At 53.0% G+C, this 18228-nt stretch overlaps 1 protein-coding gene across 1 annotated transcript; it reads right to left on the minus strand.

The window, feature by feature from the left end:
- Positions 1 to 201: 201 nt before the first annotated feature.
- ARHGAP25 (Rho GTPase activating protein 25) lies at positions 202 to 18142 on the minus strand. Its single transcript, XM_080634428.1, has 12 exons — positions 18126 to 18142; positions 16717 to 16863; positions 12086 to 12279; positions 10286 to 10373; positions 9796 to 9915; positions 7279 to 7486; positions 5003 to 5135; positions 4318 to 4391; positions 3876 to 3997; positions 2579 to 2778; positions 1559 to 2109; positions 202 to 843 (listed from the first exon to the last, which is right to left on the minus strand). The coding sequence occupies exons 2-12, from the start codon at positions 16775 to 16777 to the stop codon at positions 633 to 635; spliced, it is 1962 nt and encodes a 653-aa protein (XP_080490554.1). The 5' UTR covers positions 16778 to 16863; positions 18126 to 18142; the 3' UTR covers positions 202 to 632.
- Between the last annotated feature and the right edge of the window lie 86 nt (positions 18143 to 18228).

The following is an 18228-nucleotide window of genomic DNA, read 5'->3' on the forward strand; positions in this document are numbered from 1 at the left end:
AGGAACAGTGACTCAAAATAACTGAACATCCACGTAACCAAAGAGCAGTTTGTGGCACTGTGATTTTTATACCTTGATGTTGATGGGTCTGGCACAGCAGAGGGGTGATGCTGTAGGAGACCTCTTCTCAAGGGACCCCACAGGCTGCCTGGGCTTCTCTTGCTCTATAAGAGCAATAACCAACTGTATGTGTTGGTGTGAACATCCCAAGAGCGGCGCTGGCAGCATTCACAACCATCATCCAGGCACCCCAGACCTCGGGGCTTTTCCAACTCCATGGATCCAGGATTCGTGGCCTTTGTCCCATTCAGAAGCACTGGAGGTATCTCCAGCAAGGAGCCAGCTGGCTGGCAGCGGGGACACTCAATGGTCCGATTGAGCAGCAAGAGGTGTTGGCCTGTTCTACAGGTTCCTTGAGCAGCTGAAAGAGGAGTCGCAAGAAACACCCGAAAAAGCTAAAGAGCACATTTGAAATTTCCTGTTTCAGAGCAGAAATCACCCTGTAACTTCTGGGCTCCTTCCTCCAACCCAGCCCATGGTCAGTAGCAGAACACGGGCCAATACAAGTCCCTGGCTCTGAACCTGCTTGGCCATTCCTATGCACTCATGCAGCTGTGCAAAGCTGTCTTCTCCTAGTTGGCTTTAGCATCACTTTTGCTTGTGGATTTAGCCAAGTGTTTAATCTCCTCCTCAAGCATCTTGTTTTTCTTCTCCATCTCCTCCCATGAGCGCTCCACGTTCATCAACTTCAGCTCCAGTTGCTCAGATTTCTTCTTCTCCTTCTCAATGTCCTGATTCAGCCTCAGCAGTTTGGTCCAGACTTCATAGTTTTCCTTCTCAAGACTGCAAAGAGAAACGGAGCATGTAAGGATGAGACCAGAAGAGTGCTGGGAAGTCACCATCTGGTTCTTAAGGTGTCTGCCCTCTGAGTCATTCAGCAGTCGAAGAAACCAGAGGTGATGTCCTGATACCCTGACCCTCAATGGCCACATAATGGCCCATGGCAGGGGGTTGGAACTGGATGATCTTAAGATCCTTTCCAATCCAAACCATTCCATGACTCTATAACATGATGTAATGAAGCAATAAATCAATACACCTGATATATAATAACACATTAACAATATGTGGAGCTATATAACACTAATGGTTACAACTAAGAAGGTACTGAATTCTGCATAGCTTATTTGTACAATACTATAGTAATAACAGGAATTGTGATAGTGTGATTATTGCAGAAGCATCACAGTGCCATATTATGATGTCATAAGAGCTGTAGACTAGTAATGCAACTTCAGCAATTATGTCATGAGAGTACAGCACATGAGCATTGACTTCTAGATAGCCTAATACTCCATTTTATCATCAGTCAGTGCTATAATGCATAGTATTGCTGGTAAATAAACCTGTGCAATGCTGTGAGCTCATGAATAACATGTACACAGGAGCTCATCTGTAATAACATGAGCTGAAGACTTCAAACTCTCCAGAATCATAGAATCAACCGGGTTGGAGAAGACCTTTAAGATCACCAGGTCCAGCCTCTGCACTGTGTTACCTTTTAATCTGCTCCTCGTAGTCTTTCTTCTGTTGCTCCATCTCTCTTTCCAGCTTCAGGACCATGTTCTGCAGGCACTCCCTGCTCTCCTCATCAGGCGTGCACACCTCGGCAGGGCTGCTGGTGGCACTGGCTCTTTCCTTTGGCTCACGGCTGGGACTGAGGCAAGGCAGGAATTCCTTCTCGGAGCCGCTGCCTTCCCCACTCTCTGCCTGGGAAGCGGGAACGTTATCGTAGGTCGAAGCCCGATGAAGGTCGAGCAGCTTAAAAAGATCATGAGACAACGTTCTCTTGTGTCCCTCGGGGACCACGGGGCGCACGCTGCTCCCAGGAGAGCTTTTCCAGCCCTCCAATGAGTCATTCCTGTCACTGCTGCCTTTCTCCCCCACGGAAGCAGCTGCCAGGGAAGGTTTCCTGTTGGGTAAAGTCTGAGTTCTTTTCCTTGACTGTGTTTTCCACATTCCCACTGTATCTTTGGGCCCTTTCTCTTCTCTGGGGGCACTTGAGCTCGCAGCCGGTCCGGAGGCAGGGCTGGAATTGAGGTCATCTCTCTGGAAAACAAACCCATGGTGTTAGGACAGCCTCGTCCTGCTGTGGGAGCAGACACAGGTTGCAGCCAGCTGCCACTGCAGTTCTTTCCCTTGAACGTGCCAATGGGAATGGCCACAAGTTTTCCATCGGAACTTGCGCCATGCACCAGGTTTCCCACTTTTTGCAGAGATTCTTTCTGAGAAAAGCCTTTAATCCTCAATGTTTTCCCTCCACCAGCAGGAACTGAAAAGGTTTCATCTGTTTTGCTAAAAAACTCCGGGAGTTTTTCCCAGAACTGTGGATTTTCCACAGGAAAGCGGGAAGTTTCTCTACATCATCTTCCTGATGCAGATATTCCAAGGATGACGGTTCTAGCTCTTTACCCTATTAATAGCTTTCAGCGGCTCGCTGACCTGCTTAGATCCCATCATAATGAATCCCGCATCCTTTAAGGTATGGTTTGCTATTCCCTTGGGGATTCAGCCTCACCGTTTGCCTTTGGATCAGTGTGTCTGCCCTGGCCACCGCCGGGTCCTCAGCAGCGCCCCAGCCCACGGAGCTGCGCAGGATGGGCGCCTTCTTGTCATTGTTGTGGGCAGGCAGGGAGGGTGGCACATCCTTGGATGGAGGGAAGAGGTCTGCATGGTCACTGATCAGCACAGTCATCACCTTCTGGATCTGTGGGGTGCCTGCAAGAGATGAGAGCTCTATCAGCAGCAAAGCCAGTGTGACAGGCTAGATAAGGGACAGCTTGGTGTTGATCACGGGGATGGAGCATCTCTTCTATGAGGAGCTGGGGTTGTTCAGCCTGGAGAAGAGAAGACTTCAAGGAGACCTTATTGTGGCCTTTCAGTTCTTAAAAGGGGTCTATTAGAAAGATGAGGAGAGACTTTAAGCAGGGTCTGTTGCGACAGGACGAGAGGTGATGGTATTAAACTAAAAGAGGGAGATTCAGGCTGGATGTGAGGAAGAAATTCTTTATAATGAGGGTGGTAAAACACTGGCATAGGTTGTCCAAAGAAGCGGTGGATGAGCAGTCCCTGTAGACATTCAAGGCCAGGCTGGATGTGGTTCCTGGCTACCTGATCTAGGTGAAGATGTCCCTGCTCATTGCAAGGGGTTGGAACTGGATGAGCTTTGAAGGCCCCTTCCAACCCAAACAGTTCTATGATTCTTCCAGCAACACTTCCATTTCTAGTTGGTCTTTATGGTGTCCAAAATGGAGATGCACATGGAAGTGAGATGAAGACAAGAAGCAGGATCATAAAACCAACCAAAGGGAGAGAGTTTTATATCACCACAGAACAGCAGGAGTAGCCTACGGAGCAACCAAGACTGGAGCCTGCTCGGCTGCACCGAGCCCCAGATTGTGCTGCTTTGCCTCAGCAAGCAAACTGCAGTTATCAGTTATACAAGCAGGCACATGAACATCTCTGCCATTCCCATGTGATGCCTACAGAGCAGAGCATCCTTTGGCCTTAACATAGTTCTGCTGCATCTGGCGTTGCCCCCGGGATTCCTGGTTCAAGCAAAAGAAAGGTGACTTCACCAAGTTCCTCAATGGTTTGGAATCTATGGAGACAACACACAATGCAATTCCTAAGGGTCACTATGAACATGTTTATAACCTAACTAACATGTGGCTTCACTCTCCCCTGCTGCACTTCCTGTGTCCAGGCACGTGTCTGGCTTCTATCCATGGGTCTACTGTAGGAAACGCAGATGTAACCAAGTATTTCAGCATAGGAGGTGCTCCCATGGCACGTGTTCCAGGAGTGCCTTTTACCTCTCATAATAATGGCAGGATCCTCTCTCTTGGGTCTGATGAGGTTCACTCCAATCACTGTTGCCAGGTTATCCACACTCATCTTGTTGACACTAGAATTCAACTGGATTTCGTGTAGAAACCTGCCAGGATCCCAAGGCAAATATTTCCAGTCAGAGAAGGAAGATGCAAAAAGCCTTACCCACCCTCTGCTATAAACCCTGATTCATCCAGCCAGCTTTCCCTCTACATCTCAAGCACAGAAACATGCCTTAGAGCTGCAAACTGGAGCTGGGTCTTACTGGTACCAATAGAAAAACCACCATGGTTCTGGTGCCTCCAAGGGAACCAACCCATGGCTTAAGAGGGCTCTGTCCGGAGGAGTCAGCCTCAGCCTTTGGGATGATATTTCTGCTCACCAACACCAAATCTGAGCTGTTGATGCCTTGTGCAGAGCACTGACCTGCAGACGTAGCTGAGGAGGTTGTAGTTGTCTCTGGGCAGGAGGGACAGTTGCTTCAGGAGTTCCTGATGGCCCTAAATGCAAGTTAAGAAACAGCTCTATGAAGATTCACAGGTTTATAGAGACCCAGGAATGGCTCTTGGCCGCTCCATCCATCCCTGGGTGGTCTCACCTCTTGGAAATCCCATTTCTCCAACAGAAGAAGGGACATGGAGAAGTTTCTGTACAGTGCTCAGCAGGAAGAGGCAGCCCATTGCCCAGCAAAGGGAAGAGCAGGAGCCCCTCCAGCCCAGCACGTGTGTGATGAGCCCTTCAGGTCACGCCTCACCTCTTGCATTCCTTATGTATGAGCATTTAGGACACTTTTAACCCCAAAGATCCTAAAGTGAAGCAATCTACAAGAAACATTTGCCTTTGAAACACAGGGCTGAGGCCTGCAGTTCACAGAGCTCGTGCTATCAAGGGTATCTGCACAGGAACAGCATCCGTGAGTGGAATTTTGGGGAGGGGGCTTATATAGTAACTCATAGAGTTAGGAGAAGCCAGTTCCCATCTGTTCCTCACTTCTTCCTCTCCCAAATCCCCTTTCTTTCCTTGCTTGCTCTCACCCAGAGCCCTCCCTCAGCTCAGGCTGAGAATTGCACAGTTTATAATGCACAGCTCAGGGGCACAGGAGCAGCTTTACCTTCCTCTCATCCGCATCCAGCGCCTGCCCGCACAGCAGGAAGTCCTCATACTGCATCCAGGGTACCACTGGCTCCGGCAGCTCCCGCAGGTAGAGCTTGAGCAGCGAGGCCACGGTGTGAACATCCGTATCCCTGCGGTGTGCAAAGAGAGCTCACTCACAGCAAACCCAACCCTGCTCCGGGAGCATCATTGAATCGTAGAATAGTCAGGGTTGGAAAGGGCCTTAAGATCATCTGGTTCCAACCCCGCTGCCATGGGCAGGGACACCCCACACTAAACCATGGCACCCAAGGCCTCATCCAACCTGGCCTTGAACACCACCAGGGATGGAGCATTCACAACCTCCCTGGGCAACCCATTCCAGTGCCTCACCACCCTCACAGGAAAGAATTCCTTCCTTAGATCCAATCTAATCGGATGTATCTGATCAGGAATATAAACCCTCAGTGGAGAGTTCCCCCACCGTGGTGCTGGTGGGTCCCCAGTGCTCACGCTGAACACCCGGGCTGCGTTTGGCTCCTGAGGCTTTGCATGCAAACCCTGCTGGAGCTCTGGTGCTTGGCAGGAGCTGCTCCATGCGGAGCTTGCCTGGGGTTGTGCAGATTAACAGCAATTACTGAGGCTGTGCTGCCGGGACAGATGTTTGCAGCTTTGCATACCATAGAGTTTACATTATGTCAAGGGGACACTGTCAAGATCAGAAGCCTCCCATTTGACCTACCTTGAAGTGGTTGAACTGGGATAAACTTCCAGCAGAAACCCCCCAGGGCATTTATTTTTAGGGCTGTTTGGGGTTTTTTTTTACATCCTACTGGGTTTAACAAATGCACACGGCCATAGAGGAGGGTTTCGGAGCCTTGTTTTTGCAGGGCCTACCAATACACACTGCTAGGTATCTATTGGTACTGCAACAAGAGTTGTCGAACACTCCCCAGCCAATGCTCGGGCATTCAGGAGCGCCTGCGGGAACCCAAACGTGGCACTGAATGTGGAGCATTCAGGTCCCTGCAAAACCCCACTGTTGGCCTTTCTCCTTGCTAAGAAGATGGCTTGAAGGGGTACAGTGACCCCGAGATCCCCATAGCAATGCACATAGCTCAGGGTTACCATGGCAGGGTGATGGGAAAGGGCCAGACTCCCTCTCTATACCCCACTGTATAACAAGCAAGCTTCACCTTCCTATGACCCACGGGCAGGTTTCAACAGGAGAGCTCCCAGCAAGGCTCCAACACCCACAAAGCAAGAAACAGCTGCAAACCCAAGGGTAGGGATGTTTGTGCTGCCAGAGCAGCCCTGGCTCCACTCGCACAGGGCAGGGAGGAGTTAGGTCAAAATCCTGTGGTTTTTCCCTAACAAAGCTGCATAAAACAGGATAAACCCAATCTCAGTCTCCCCTGGTTCAGTCCAAACCCATTGCTCCTTTTGGGTCCTTCTCTACCACAAGCAGCCCACATTTTGCCAGCAGCTCCCAGAGCTCAGGGGATGCCTGAGACCTCCGAAGGTCCCTTCCAACCCAAACCCTTGCATGACCCTGCACGGGGCAGGTCCCCAGCATCACCCCAGCCGGTATCAAACACCCTCATACACATGCAGCAGCCTGGGCATTCCTTGCCTCAGCTCTGGGGGGTAAGGCAGGGCAGGAATTAAACCATTAGGTGCCATGGGAGGGCTTTATGAAGAGATGCACCAGGGGGTTATCTCTCTTCTCTCCTTTTACACAGGGCATGGCAGAGATAGCAGGGGCAAACATCACCCTAAAGCCTCTCTGAGACCTATAGGCAGGGCCAGGCATCTCCCTCGGCCCTGCAGAGGAAGGGGGTCAGGAGGATGCAGCCAAAATCTCTTTCACATCTCTCTGTGGTTGTAAGCAACAGCAGGAAAATACCATGGCTGTGGGCTGGGAGGGAAAGGAATAACTTCTACTGCATGCGTTAGGGTGTTCTCTGAGCTTATTTGTGGTCCTTTACTTGCTCTCCTTTCTCTAAATCTCTGTTCCTAGCTGATGGGCTGTGTAGGCTCTTCCCTTTGGCTGCTCCTGCACAAACAACTGCTGTATGGAGCCAGGCTTTTCCTAAACGCTTCCCTTTACTTCCATGAATCTCAGCACCCTCTAATTCTGTTTTGGGGCTTTCTGATGGATCCTCTTCCCTTACCAAGCCCTTCTGGAGGGTCCACGCTTCCTGCAGGGCACTGCTGGGCTCTCGGGGGGGTTGACAGGCTGCTTTCCCCCAGGTTTGAGGGTGTATGAGCAGGAAAGGGGGGCTCCAGCATTACCGGTCAAATGATGGCCTTTCCCCAGCATCGAAGGCATCCCTGAGCTGCTTCACCAGGTTGTCCTGGCCGGGGAGGCGGAAGATGCCCTCCTCGCTGACGCCGTGCTCCCGGATGAACTCAGCACACTTCTGCACCAGGATGGGGATCTGGTGCTGCCCAAACCTCTGCTCATAGGCCATGGTCTCTGCCAAGCGCTGCCCGAACACCGCTGGGGAAAGGACAGGGGTTAGAGGAGCCCAAACCCTTTACTAAAGGCCCTTTAGCATCAGGTGATAACGCAACAGCGGTACCTGCTGTTCTGATAGCACAGGAGCTATAAGAAGGCTGCAATCTGGGGCAAAGCAGAACATCTTCCAAAGCAATACTAGCAAAATGAAGCCTTGTTCCTCCTCCAGATAACAGCTCTCAAACTGGCTCATACCAAGCAGGGAGCCTTGTTTTCTGCCATGCCATTCGCCTGCCTTGGAGCAGGATGCTGATACAGAGGGAGACAGGGACAGCAAAAAGGCTGATGGCACAGGGAGGAAAAGCAAGCTGGAGGCTATAGAAAGCACAGAGACCACCGAGAAAGAAGGAAGACAGAGGTTTGGAGGTGGAAATCTGACTGGTTCAGTTGCTTTTATTCCCCCTCCCTTCTTGTTTCCCCCTCCAGGTCTCCCCTGTGCAGGGAGCAGCAGCAGGCGGTACCTTTCCTTCGCAGCAATGGCTTTTTCCTCCTGAACTCACAGCAGAAGAAGAGCTCGAAGGTGGGAAGGCAGCAGCCTGCATCCCAGCTCTTCCTCCTCGGAGCCTGGGGCATGGTCAAGCAGCCAAATCCGAGCTCGAACTCTGGGATATCAATGGTAATGGGTTCTATGGTCCTCTACCATGGTTTTGGCCCAGCAGCGCCTGTGATGTGTTCACCTTGCGCTCTGAAAGCTGAAATAATTCCTGTGCATCTTCCAGAGGAGGCAAAGGCAAGGAAACACCCATCTGGCACCACGAGGCTTGTCAGGACCTGCCTGAGCATGGGGATTTTCATTTATAACTCACTTATACTTTGAAACTGTTAATATAAACCTGTCGTTGTGCACAGGAAAAGCAAATCCAACTCTCCATCTCTTCCCCAACTCTCTTTGCTTTGGTGGCTGATAGCGAATCACTTCTTTAACTGCAAACAGGCAGGTTGGTTAACGCGGGGGTACCTCCAACGCAGTGCCCGTGGCAGGATCCTCTGCAGGGAGGCAGCCAGCCCTGCACAACCCCTCCCACATTTTGGAGATGCTTTTGCCATTGCTTCACCCTTTGCAGCTTCTCTGCTTTTTGGTCCTGCTGTAAATGGACGTTTCCTATCACGTAAAGGTCCCTTTACCCAGCCAGAAGGAACTGGCTTAAGCAAGGCTCAGATGTGGAGTTGTTATCAAACGTTAGAGCCAGGTAGGGCAATGCCTTGGGAATCTCTGGCTCATGCAATGCTCCTTTCAGACGCCACCCCCAGGGCACAGCACGGTTCAGTTAGAGGCAGGAAACACCAGGGCTGCAGAGGAAAGCAAACCGTGTTGTGCTTTAGGTGAAGCTTAACCTGTGCCACAGCCAAAGAGCTCAATTGGCAGCTCCCACCTGCCTCTGAACGGCTGTGATTTATGGTAACACAGGAGCCAGGGGAGCCCAGAGCTCCATTGGGCTTGAATGACAGAGCTGAAGGGCACGGACCCTATAAAACAGCGTACAAACAGTCAGGGCAAGGCACAGAGGGAGGGAGGAGAGGCTTGGGGTGAGCATCCACGTTAGTGCCCTTTTGGAAGAGAGCTTAAAAGCCCTATTCCTTCGGTGGATTTTGCTTGTAGGAGTTCACCCTCATTGAAGGAGTTCATCCTTATAGGAAAAGTGGCTGGAACGACCTTTGCTGCTTCCTTTGTGGGCAAATTTATGGTGTGTTCCTGTCTGATGGGCTCGTGTTTTATACTTCCCTGATCACAATGTTGTAATGGCATCAACACATCCCCAGAGAGGGCTGGAAGCAATGATGCTGGTGGGCTCGTGTTTTATACTTCCCTGACCTCAACGCTGTAACAGCATCAATGCATCCCCAGAGAGGGGCTGGAAGCAAGGATCCTGTTGCCACAAGCCTTGCTTGTGTGTGAGGAGGGTGATTGCATGGCCAAAGCAGAAGGGCTGGGCTGAGCAAGAAGAGCCAAGCAAGGACATGGGCAGGTTAAAGGCAGGATTTGTGAGCCCTAAAAGGGTTGTTTGCAAGGACAACGTTTTCTGGGGGCAAGAATTCAATGAGGAAGCTTGCAAAAGAGCTTGAGACCAGCCCAGAAACCTTCCTTCATGCTTGGCTGCCATTCACTTAACGCTGCCCATGCTTGCAGCAGACCCAGCACCACAGGGTCTGGTTCCTAAGGTGCTGCAGCCCCATCGCAGCTCCGTTGCCTGGTTGGGTGGGTTTATGAGCCTAGCTTTGAACCCCTTGCACTGCAGACCATGAAGCAGGGAGAAATGGGCTCTCCAGGAGCTGTCCCTGCTCTCCTTTACCTCCTGATGTAGACCCCAGCACCCGTCGGATGGATTTAATCCATTCTTCCATCTCAGACTGGGAATTAGCCATGAGCACGCAGGTGTCCTGCCCGGCCCGGCTCTGCTCTCTGGAGAAGCCTGCAAAGAACCATTTATTATCATTTACAGAGAGGACTGGAGGAGAAAAGACGCATTCTGCTGCTTGGTTTCCTTCCTAAATGCTTTCGGCTCCAAATTTCCCCCTTGATCTCTGCTTGGCTCTGAAATGAAGCAGTGCTTTTATATTGCGCCCTCAGTGAAGGGCTGCGAGAAGGGAACAGAAACTGCTGAGCAGTGCAGCTCGGCGCTGGGTAAGGGCCTTCCTCCAGCCCCACAGTGGGAATAGTGGAAGCAAGATGGTACTTTTCATGTGCAGCTCAACACTGTGAGACATTGGGAGGAAGGGGGAGCAAGAAGAGTGGCCCAAATGACTCCCCCAAAAGCCTGCAACAGAGGGAAGCATCCTCACCAGGGATGATCTCAAAGATGAATTTCCCTCCTTCCTCTGGGTTGCTGGCCACCTCCTTGATGGTGCTTCCCTGGAGGGACAGGCAGCCCTAGGACAAAGCAGAGCAGGAGTTGCAAAGAGGTCCTATTACTACCACCTGTAAGCATTGCGGATCAAAGCCTTTCTCATGAGCAGGTTGCAGGAGCTGGTGAGCTTTATGTATCTGCTAAGAATTACTTCTCAGACATCAAGGGATGCTTCTTAAGCGCCAGGTTTTCTGATGAAGGGATTCTCAGAATGGTTATTTTGCTCTTTTCCTCTTTTTCCTCCCGTCCCATGTGTTTTCTAACCCCTGATGGGAGTGGAAGAAGAGAGTACAAAGGAGAAGGCACTTAACAAAGCACCGGAGCAGAGAAACTGCTCCTTTAACACAGCATCACTTAAACCCCCAAACCAAACCCAAAGTTTGTAGCAGAGGAGTAGAGAAAAAGAAGAAAAGGAAGGGGAAATAAAAAAGCAAAGTGGAAAAGAGCCACTGCTTTTGGACCTTCCTTTTCCCAACCATCACAATGGACACGGGCAACCCGGTCCTGGCTGGAGGGCATGGATGAGAGCCGCCAAGGCACGTGGGGACCGAGTGGACATGAGTCAGCACCAGAGGAAACAAGGCTCTGCCATGGACATGAAGCTTCAGCCTCCTGAAAGCCACTGGGCTCCTGCGGGAGGACTTTTAGTGTTCCAAAAGCCTGGATTGCAGCTGGATCCATCAGAATCATTGATGGGATCAGAGAGGCTTGAAATGAGCTGTGGGAGCAAGCCCAGAGGAGGCCACGAGGATGCTCAGGGGCTGGAGCAGCTCCTGTAGGGAGCCAGGCTGAGAACATTGGGGCTGGAGAAGAGAAGCTGCGTGGAGACCTCAGAGCAGCTTCCAGTGTCCGAAGGGGGCTACAAGGATGCTGGGGATGGACTCTTCATCAGGGACTGTAGTGATAGGACAAGGGGTGATGGGTTCAGGCTGAAACAGGGGAGGTTCAGGTTGGAGATAAGGCAGAAGCTCTTCCCTGTGAGGGTGCTGAGGCGCTGGCCCAGGGTGCCCAGAGAAGCTGTGGCTGCCCCATCCCTGGCAGTGTTCAAGGCCAGGTTGGACACAGGGACTTGGAGCAAGCTGCTCTAGTGGAAGGTGTCCCTGCCCGTGGCAGGGGTTGGAGCTGGATGAGCTTTAAGGTCCTTTCTAACCCAAACCAGTCTGGGGTTCTATGGTGCATCAGGGTCACGGGCAGAGCACTTTCTGTTTCTACATCCCATTTACAATGGGGGAGGCAGTTCCTCCCAGTCACCCTGACACAGGGCAAAGCCAGGAATAGGACCTGCATCCTGCCAGACTCAGTCCTGTGCTTTCACCCCGAGGATCTACCGACTGCCTGCCCGCACTTGAAGAATTCAAATAGATCGAGAATCATGGAATGGGTTGGGTTGGAAAGAACCTTAAGATCATCCAGTTCCAACCCCCTGCCATGGACAGGATGCCTCACACTAGACCACATCACCCAAGGCTCTGTCCAACCTGGCCTTGAACGCTGCCAGGGACGGGGCATTTACCACTTCTTTGGGCAACCTGTGCCAGTGCCTCAGCACCCTCGCAGTAAAGAAGGTGCATACACGAAGCTCCCCATCAGGGTATCTCATCTCTGGTACTGCCCAGAGGCAGAGAACTCCTTCAATAACACCCTACTCCAGCCCCATCCCAAACCATTTCCCCATGAGCAAAGCTGCAAGAAGAGGGGGACTGAGGACTGCCAAAGCCCAGCATCCTCTTCCTACCTGTGGCTTGACATCATCCTCGTCCTTGTAGTAGTAAAGCTGCTGTCCCTTGAGCACGAAGTAGCGCTGCTGCCAGTTCTTGACGATGGAGCGCTGCTTCTTGAGCCAGCCGTCCTTCAGGGGCCGCTGCAGCGCGTTGAGAGCGCCCGGCCCGGCGCCCGCTGCATCCCCGCTCATCACGCTCCTGGACCGCGCTGCCAGGGAAGGAGATGGATGGGGACACACGCAGGGGACAAGGCGCCAGCAGCCCCCGGGGCTCAGGGATGCTCCGGCAGCGAGCGCGGCTCTGCCCCTCCGGCTGCGCCGAGCGGGGTGGCTGCAGGGTTTAAAGGAAGTGGCTGCAGTATCTGTGAGCGGGCGCTTCCTTTTCCTGCGTGGGGGGAATTGTCGTGCGAGCGAGAGGAAAACCATCAGGGGGGTGTTTAATGGTGCGGGTGTTTTCCTTGCACCCACCCCAAAGAGCCGGCAGCAGCGCCGTGACCTGGTCCGGCTTGAGAAGAAACCGGTTGGAAGATGTGGTGTTGTTATAGGAGAGCTGTGCCTCGGGTTTCCGTGGGCAGCTCCCGCACAATGGGAGTGGAAAGCCTCCAAAGAAGGGCAACGTGGATTCAGAGCATCCAGTCCTCTCTGCACCGCCACCGAGGGACCAGCAGCATGGCCCTGTGGCATCTCTAAATGCTTCACTGAGAGGGATCGTTTCCTGCTTGGGAGGGACCGTTTCCAGAAGGGATTTTTTTGCCTCTGGACCACACGCTGCAGGACCCCAGTGCCAATGTAGCTGAGCAGAGTTAGCATCTATGGTCATGGGGCGAAACCAGTGACTGCAGGGGAATTCAGCCTCACATCGGGAGGTGATGGAGGACATCTCCCTAGGTCCTACATCTCCCTGCTAACACAGAGCTGGTCGCAGGGAGATGGGCATGGGACACCAGCTGAGTCCCATGGTGCAGAGAGCGGAGCAGGATTCAGCCCCCTGAGCCCAGCAGCATTTGCTGGCAGAGGATGTTCAGGCTGAGCTGGGAGGGAAGCGTTGTGCAATGCTGTGGGATGGGGGAAGCTGCAGCAGGCCCCTATCTCTGCCCCGAGATGCCTGAGCTGGGCAGCAGAGCAGAGAGCTGCAGAAGCTGTGGTAGATACGAGTGTCAGTGAATCCTGGACCTGAGTGCAAAGGACATGCTTAATAGAGGAGGAAAGTCGCCCACTGCTGCTTTGTGATGCACAGACACAGCCTGCAAAGCACCCAGCGCCCAGTTGCTTCCAAGGTTCAGGATTGTGCCCAGCTTCCCCTTCTGAAACCCCCTGAACAAGACACCCTTGGCTTGGTCCTTCAGGGCCAGGCTTGGGTAGAGCACCCAAACCTGTCACAGGATGCAGATCCCTTCCCCAAACCCAACAAGGACGTGGATCTAAAAGTCACCTCTTCAAGTGCACTGAGGATGCGGCTTGTGTCTCAGTGTGCCCTGATGTGGGATGGATGCCCCCTGCAGAGGATGTGGTTGTAAGAACGGGATTTTCCAGCTGCTTTCCTTGAAAAATGGTGGTGCTGGGAATTACCCTGATGCAGAACCCAAAGTGGGGCTCCCAGATTGCACCTCAAGCTCCGGGCAGCCTCTTTGTTCTTTGCCCAAAACATCTGCATTTACCCAAATCCCATAATTGCTCGTATGGATCTCAGCGAAGCACTCAGGAGCAGCCTCGCTCCTCTCTGCACATCGTGTTCCTTCACGTCTTGTGGCTGCTGCCAGCTCCTCAGGGATGAGGACTTCTGGGAATGATGTGCAGCTGCTGGGAGCAGGGATGCTACAGGGTGCAGGGCACAGAAAGCACAGCCCATCACCAAAGAGCAAATCCCAAATGGATTGGCTCCAAACCAGCCCCATTCTGCAGAGAGCAGCTCTCCCATGGTCCAGCACTCTGATGCCTTCCTGAATCCTATCCCATCACAGGCCCTCCTCTGGATGAAGCAGAGATGCTGATAATCACTGATACCGCTCACATTTGCAGCGTGAGGGCTCTGCACCAAGCACTGATGTCCATGAGGGCTTCGTGCGAAGTGAAGCTGTTATAATGCAGCTCACACACTGATGGGTGGAAATCAGGGATGTGTCTCCATCCACCTGCTCTGTGTTCCCAAAACTCCCTTCCCCACACGGCTCAGCCCAGCCCAGCAGCGCTGATACTGCAGTGGCACGAGGTGTGGAAAGAGAAATCACATCTTGTATGTAAAGGCAATAGTTTACTACCCCTCATTGCAGATACCGATCGCCCTCTAAGCCAGCCACGGCTGCATCAGGGCTCTGCACCATGGAAAAGAATCAGCCCATCAATCTGCTACCCAGGGGTTCCTCCTGCTCTCAGCCTTCAGCTTAAATTGCCTGGTCCTTGCTGGAAATCAGGTTTCTCTCTCCCTCTGTGTAAGGGGCGTGCATTTCATTGGGCCCCCTTTCTTTAGCATTAGCCAAAGACTCAGAGCACAACTGGAGGCTTAGCCATGGCTTAGCCATGTTCAGGCACGGTGTGAACACGCAGATGTATGTTCCTGCTGCGCGAGGCAGCTCTCCCTGCCATCCAGATGGGTTTGGATGTGAGGCTTGGGCTCGTTTAAGGCCCAAATAGCAGTTTACAGGCTCCTTCCTAGCCAAATGCCGTGCCTGTGGCAGGGCTCATGCAGAGCATGGGGAGCAGCTGCTCCGGGAGCTCAGCTTTTCCCTTTCACCAGGATGGTCCAGCATCTGCAATCGTCTTCACCGCCACATCCCTGCCACGCTTGGCTCCTCCTTGCCACTCTTATGGGGCAGAAAAGCAAATGTGGTGCCTCCCAAAGCATTTCCTGTGGTAACGGCCTCTGAAGTGAATGTTTCCTCCAAAACATCCTCGCTCTCCCTCCAGCCATGGGGACTCTGCAGAGAGGAGCCCTCCCAAAGTGTGAACAGAAGGAATTCCCTCCGTGGTACCCACATCGAAAGCCTTGCCTTGGGCAAGAGCCCTCCCTGCCCCTTTGCTCCTGCCCCACAGGAGGGATGTTGGGCATGGCAAAAGCAAAAGTGCCACAAGAATCCTAGAACCAACGGGGTTGGAAAAGGCCTCTCAGCTCACCAAGTGCAACCCTTCCGCAATGAACATCACAAATGTCATCTCCTTCGTTGAACTGAAGAGCTTTGTGAGGAAGCCGCGCTGCCCTGGGGCCTCCAAAAGCTGCTTGTGCCATCACCGTGGCCCAGGGTGAGGAGGGGGAAGTGTCCTGAGGCCAGAAGGAGCCAGCAAGGGTGACTAATGTGCAGATACTTCCCACAAGCAAGTCACATCCCTACTGCACCCCTATAGACAGTAGTGGCTGGTCCCCAACCCCAAAGCAAGAGAAGAGCCGAGCTGCCGATGGGATTTAGCCATTGCTCCATCACCTCTGTGCAAAATGATATTAATAACCCTAAAAATGGGCAATGTAGAAATCCTGGATGCTTCTGTGATAACTGCGTGGGGATTTCTCCACTATTGTCCTGCAGGCTGATGAATGCAGAGGACGGCACTGCCTGAGGGCTCCATCCTGAATGCCCCAATCCCTGGCAGTGTTCAAGGCCAGGCTGGACGGGGCTTGGAGCAAGCTGCTCCAGTGGAAGGTGTCCCTGCCTGTGGCAGGGGTTGGAACTGGATGAGCCTTAAGGTCCTTTCCAACCCAAACCATTCTAGGATTGAATGAAAGCTCCTGGATTGCCCAGGGGCTCATTCTGTGCACAGCCAAGCCCAGCCATGCTGGGGACTCTTCATTTAGAGCCTTGTGTAAGAAGAAGCTTTGCCCACCCCAATGAAAGCAGCTTCAGATAGAATTCCAAATTGCCCTTTGCAAGACAATCCAGCCAGGATGACATTCCAAGCTGATGCAAGGCGCAGGGAGGAAGAGCTCAGCACACAGAGACCAGCAGCAGGGCCAAATCTGTTTGCTGCTGGGAGAAATCAAGGTGTCAGTGTCCCAGCCATGGTTTGGCCAGTGCCAGGAGCACAGATTGCCCCAGCGCGTGCACAAGGTTGGGCTCGTGCATCCCCTTCCGCAGTCGCAGCATCCTCGCCACTGAGGATGCTTGACCCCAAAGCCGGCCGTGGTTCTGCTGTGTGTTTTGGCCACGGAACCTGCCATTGGGCTCAGAGGTGTTCTCAAGTGGGTTTTATGCTGGAGCCATGAGCAGAAGCAGGAGATAAGCCAGGAAATCAGGCAGTGAAGCTGTCCCACAGCACAGAGCCCAGCACGGGCATCAGCGAGAGGAAACCAATGACGTTGGGGTGGGAGAAGAAACCTGAGCAAGGGCGAGATTGCTTCCTCCAGCCTGCACCGCAAGGCTTGCACCAGCAGAAGGAGCCCATGCGGTTGAGATGCCCCCAAACCCGGGTTAAGGGTGGGCAGCAGCCCCATGATACCAAGTCCCTCCATTCCCACCCTACCGAGGCAGCCCCAGCGCACAGCATCCCCCTGTGACAGCTTTGCAAACCACCTCATTTGCTGTCCCAAAAGCAGCTGGAGGCCAGAAGTGGGTTTGGGTCAGGGCCATAGCCAGAACTGCAGCTGGGTTTGGCCACAAGCACCAATCAGACCCCGAATGGCTGAAGCAGGAACAGAAGAGCATAAAGAAACCCGGTACCTATTTTCGCAGCATCCATTTTGAGGTTGAAATCCCAGTTCCGCGGCAGCTTGAGGGACATTCTGGACCAGGAAAGGCTTTTGCTTTCTCGGGGGGGCCTTGCATAGGAGACAGGCGGAAACAAAGCCCTGAGGTCCTATGGGGACCCTGCACCAAGAGCAACAGATCAGCAAGGGTTGATTTGCCAACGTGCTTCCTCTTCCCTCCTCTGCGGGCGGCTCGGAACAACCCATAAAAGTACCTTCCTGCCCTGCTCTCCTCCAAAGCTCCTTTCTGCCTTCCCAATGATGCCGAGGTGATGCCGCCTTTCCTGCTCCCCTCTTTGGCGGATACAGGGATGCGTGGTCCCAGCCTGCACCCTGCCCGGTGCTGCGCTCTGTTCCTTGCATTTGAGGAAGTGGGTGTCCTCCTCGGTGCACCAGCAAACAGCCCAGCACGGAGCTTTGGGATGTGTTGTGCTCAGCACCAAAGCAGAGCAGAGCACGGCCAAATGGCACTGGCTGGCGGCTCTGAATGTCCTGCTGCATCCCTGTGTGACATAGGTGTCTTTTGCACTTCTTATTGCAGCTGCTCAATAGCCCCTATGGCTGATTTAAGGCTTTTATGCCCACTTTGTAACGGGGCTATGAGCAGAACAGGGATGAAAGGGCTTTGGGAGGAAAGGCTGTGGGTATCAGAGCAGTGATGCACAGACCCCACCAAGTCAAGCAAAGCCTCTTTCCCTGCTGACAACAGTGAGTGTATCCTATTCCATGTCATTTAGTGTTGGTTTTCCACGCAAGAAATGGCTGTGCAGCTGCAAATGTGATTAGACTGGGATGCAGCTCTTGAGACCCAGGGTAACTGCAATGTGGCACCCCCAGACACCCCAATGGAACAGAAAGCAGCGTGCCCTGAAGGCTTGATGGAGGGCTCCAGCCCATTCCCCCCCATGCTGGGAAAGCCCAGGCCCTGTGCAGAGGGAAGTTGCTTGAACAGAAGCAGAAATAGGGACGTGGGGAGCGCAGGGGCTGACAGAGGCCGCTGGTTCCCGTTCGGGTTTGCAGCCCAGCCACTCGCAGAGGCTTTCCTCTTAGTGCTGCAGCATGAATTGAGGATGTGGCTCTCGGGGTCACAGCACAGCCAGGGTGGATCCTGGTGGGTTAATCCCAGCTGAGGAATGGGTCTGTTGCTTTGAGCACTGAGTGGAGCCAGCTCAGAGATCCCCAGCTCACATATTCCACTGCTGGCTGGCTATAGAGAACGTGATGGTGTGGGAAGTGGTGCTGGCGCAATGGAGCAGCCCTAGCCTGAACCACATTAACCCCAATACGCTGCTCTGGACCCAAACTGCCTGATTTAACTCAGTTTTTGCTGTACCCCAAGCAGAAGGCCTGGAATTAAAGCACTTTTCCTCTGGTTTCTAATACCTGCTGTAGGGACTCATGTTCCGATCCTGCCTTTCTCTTCAATCTGTTCTCTTTCTTACACAGCAGCCCGCAGAGGTTGTGAACAGCTTTTCCCCACCTGCCT

This window comes from Psittacula echo (assembly GCF_963264785.1).
Source record: "Psittacula echo genome assembly, chromosome: 25".
Lineage (NCBI taxonomy): Eukaryota > Metazoa > Chordata > Aves > Psittaciformes > Psittacidae > Psittacula > Psittacula echo.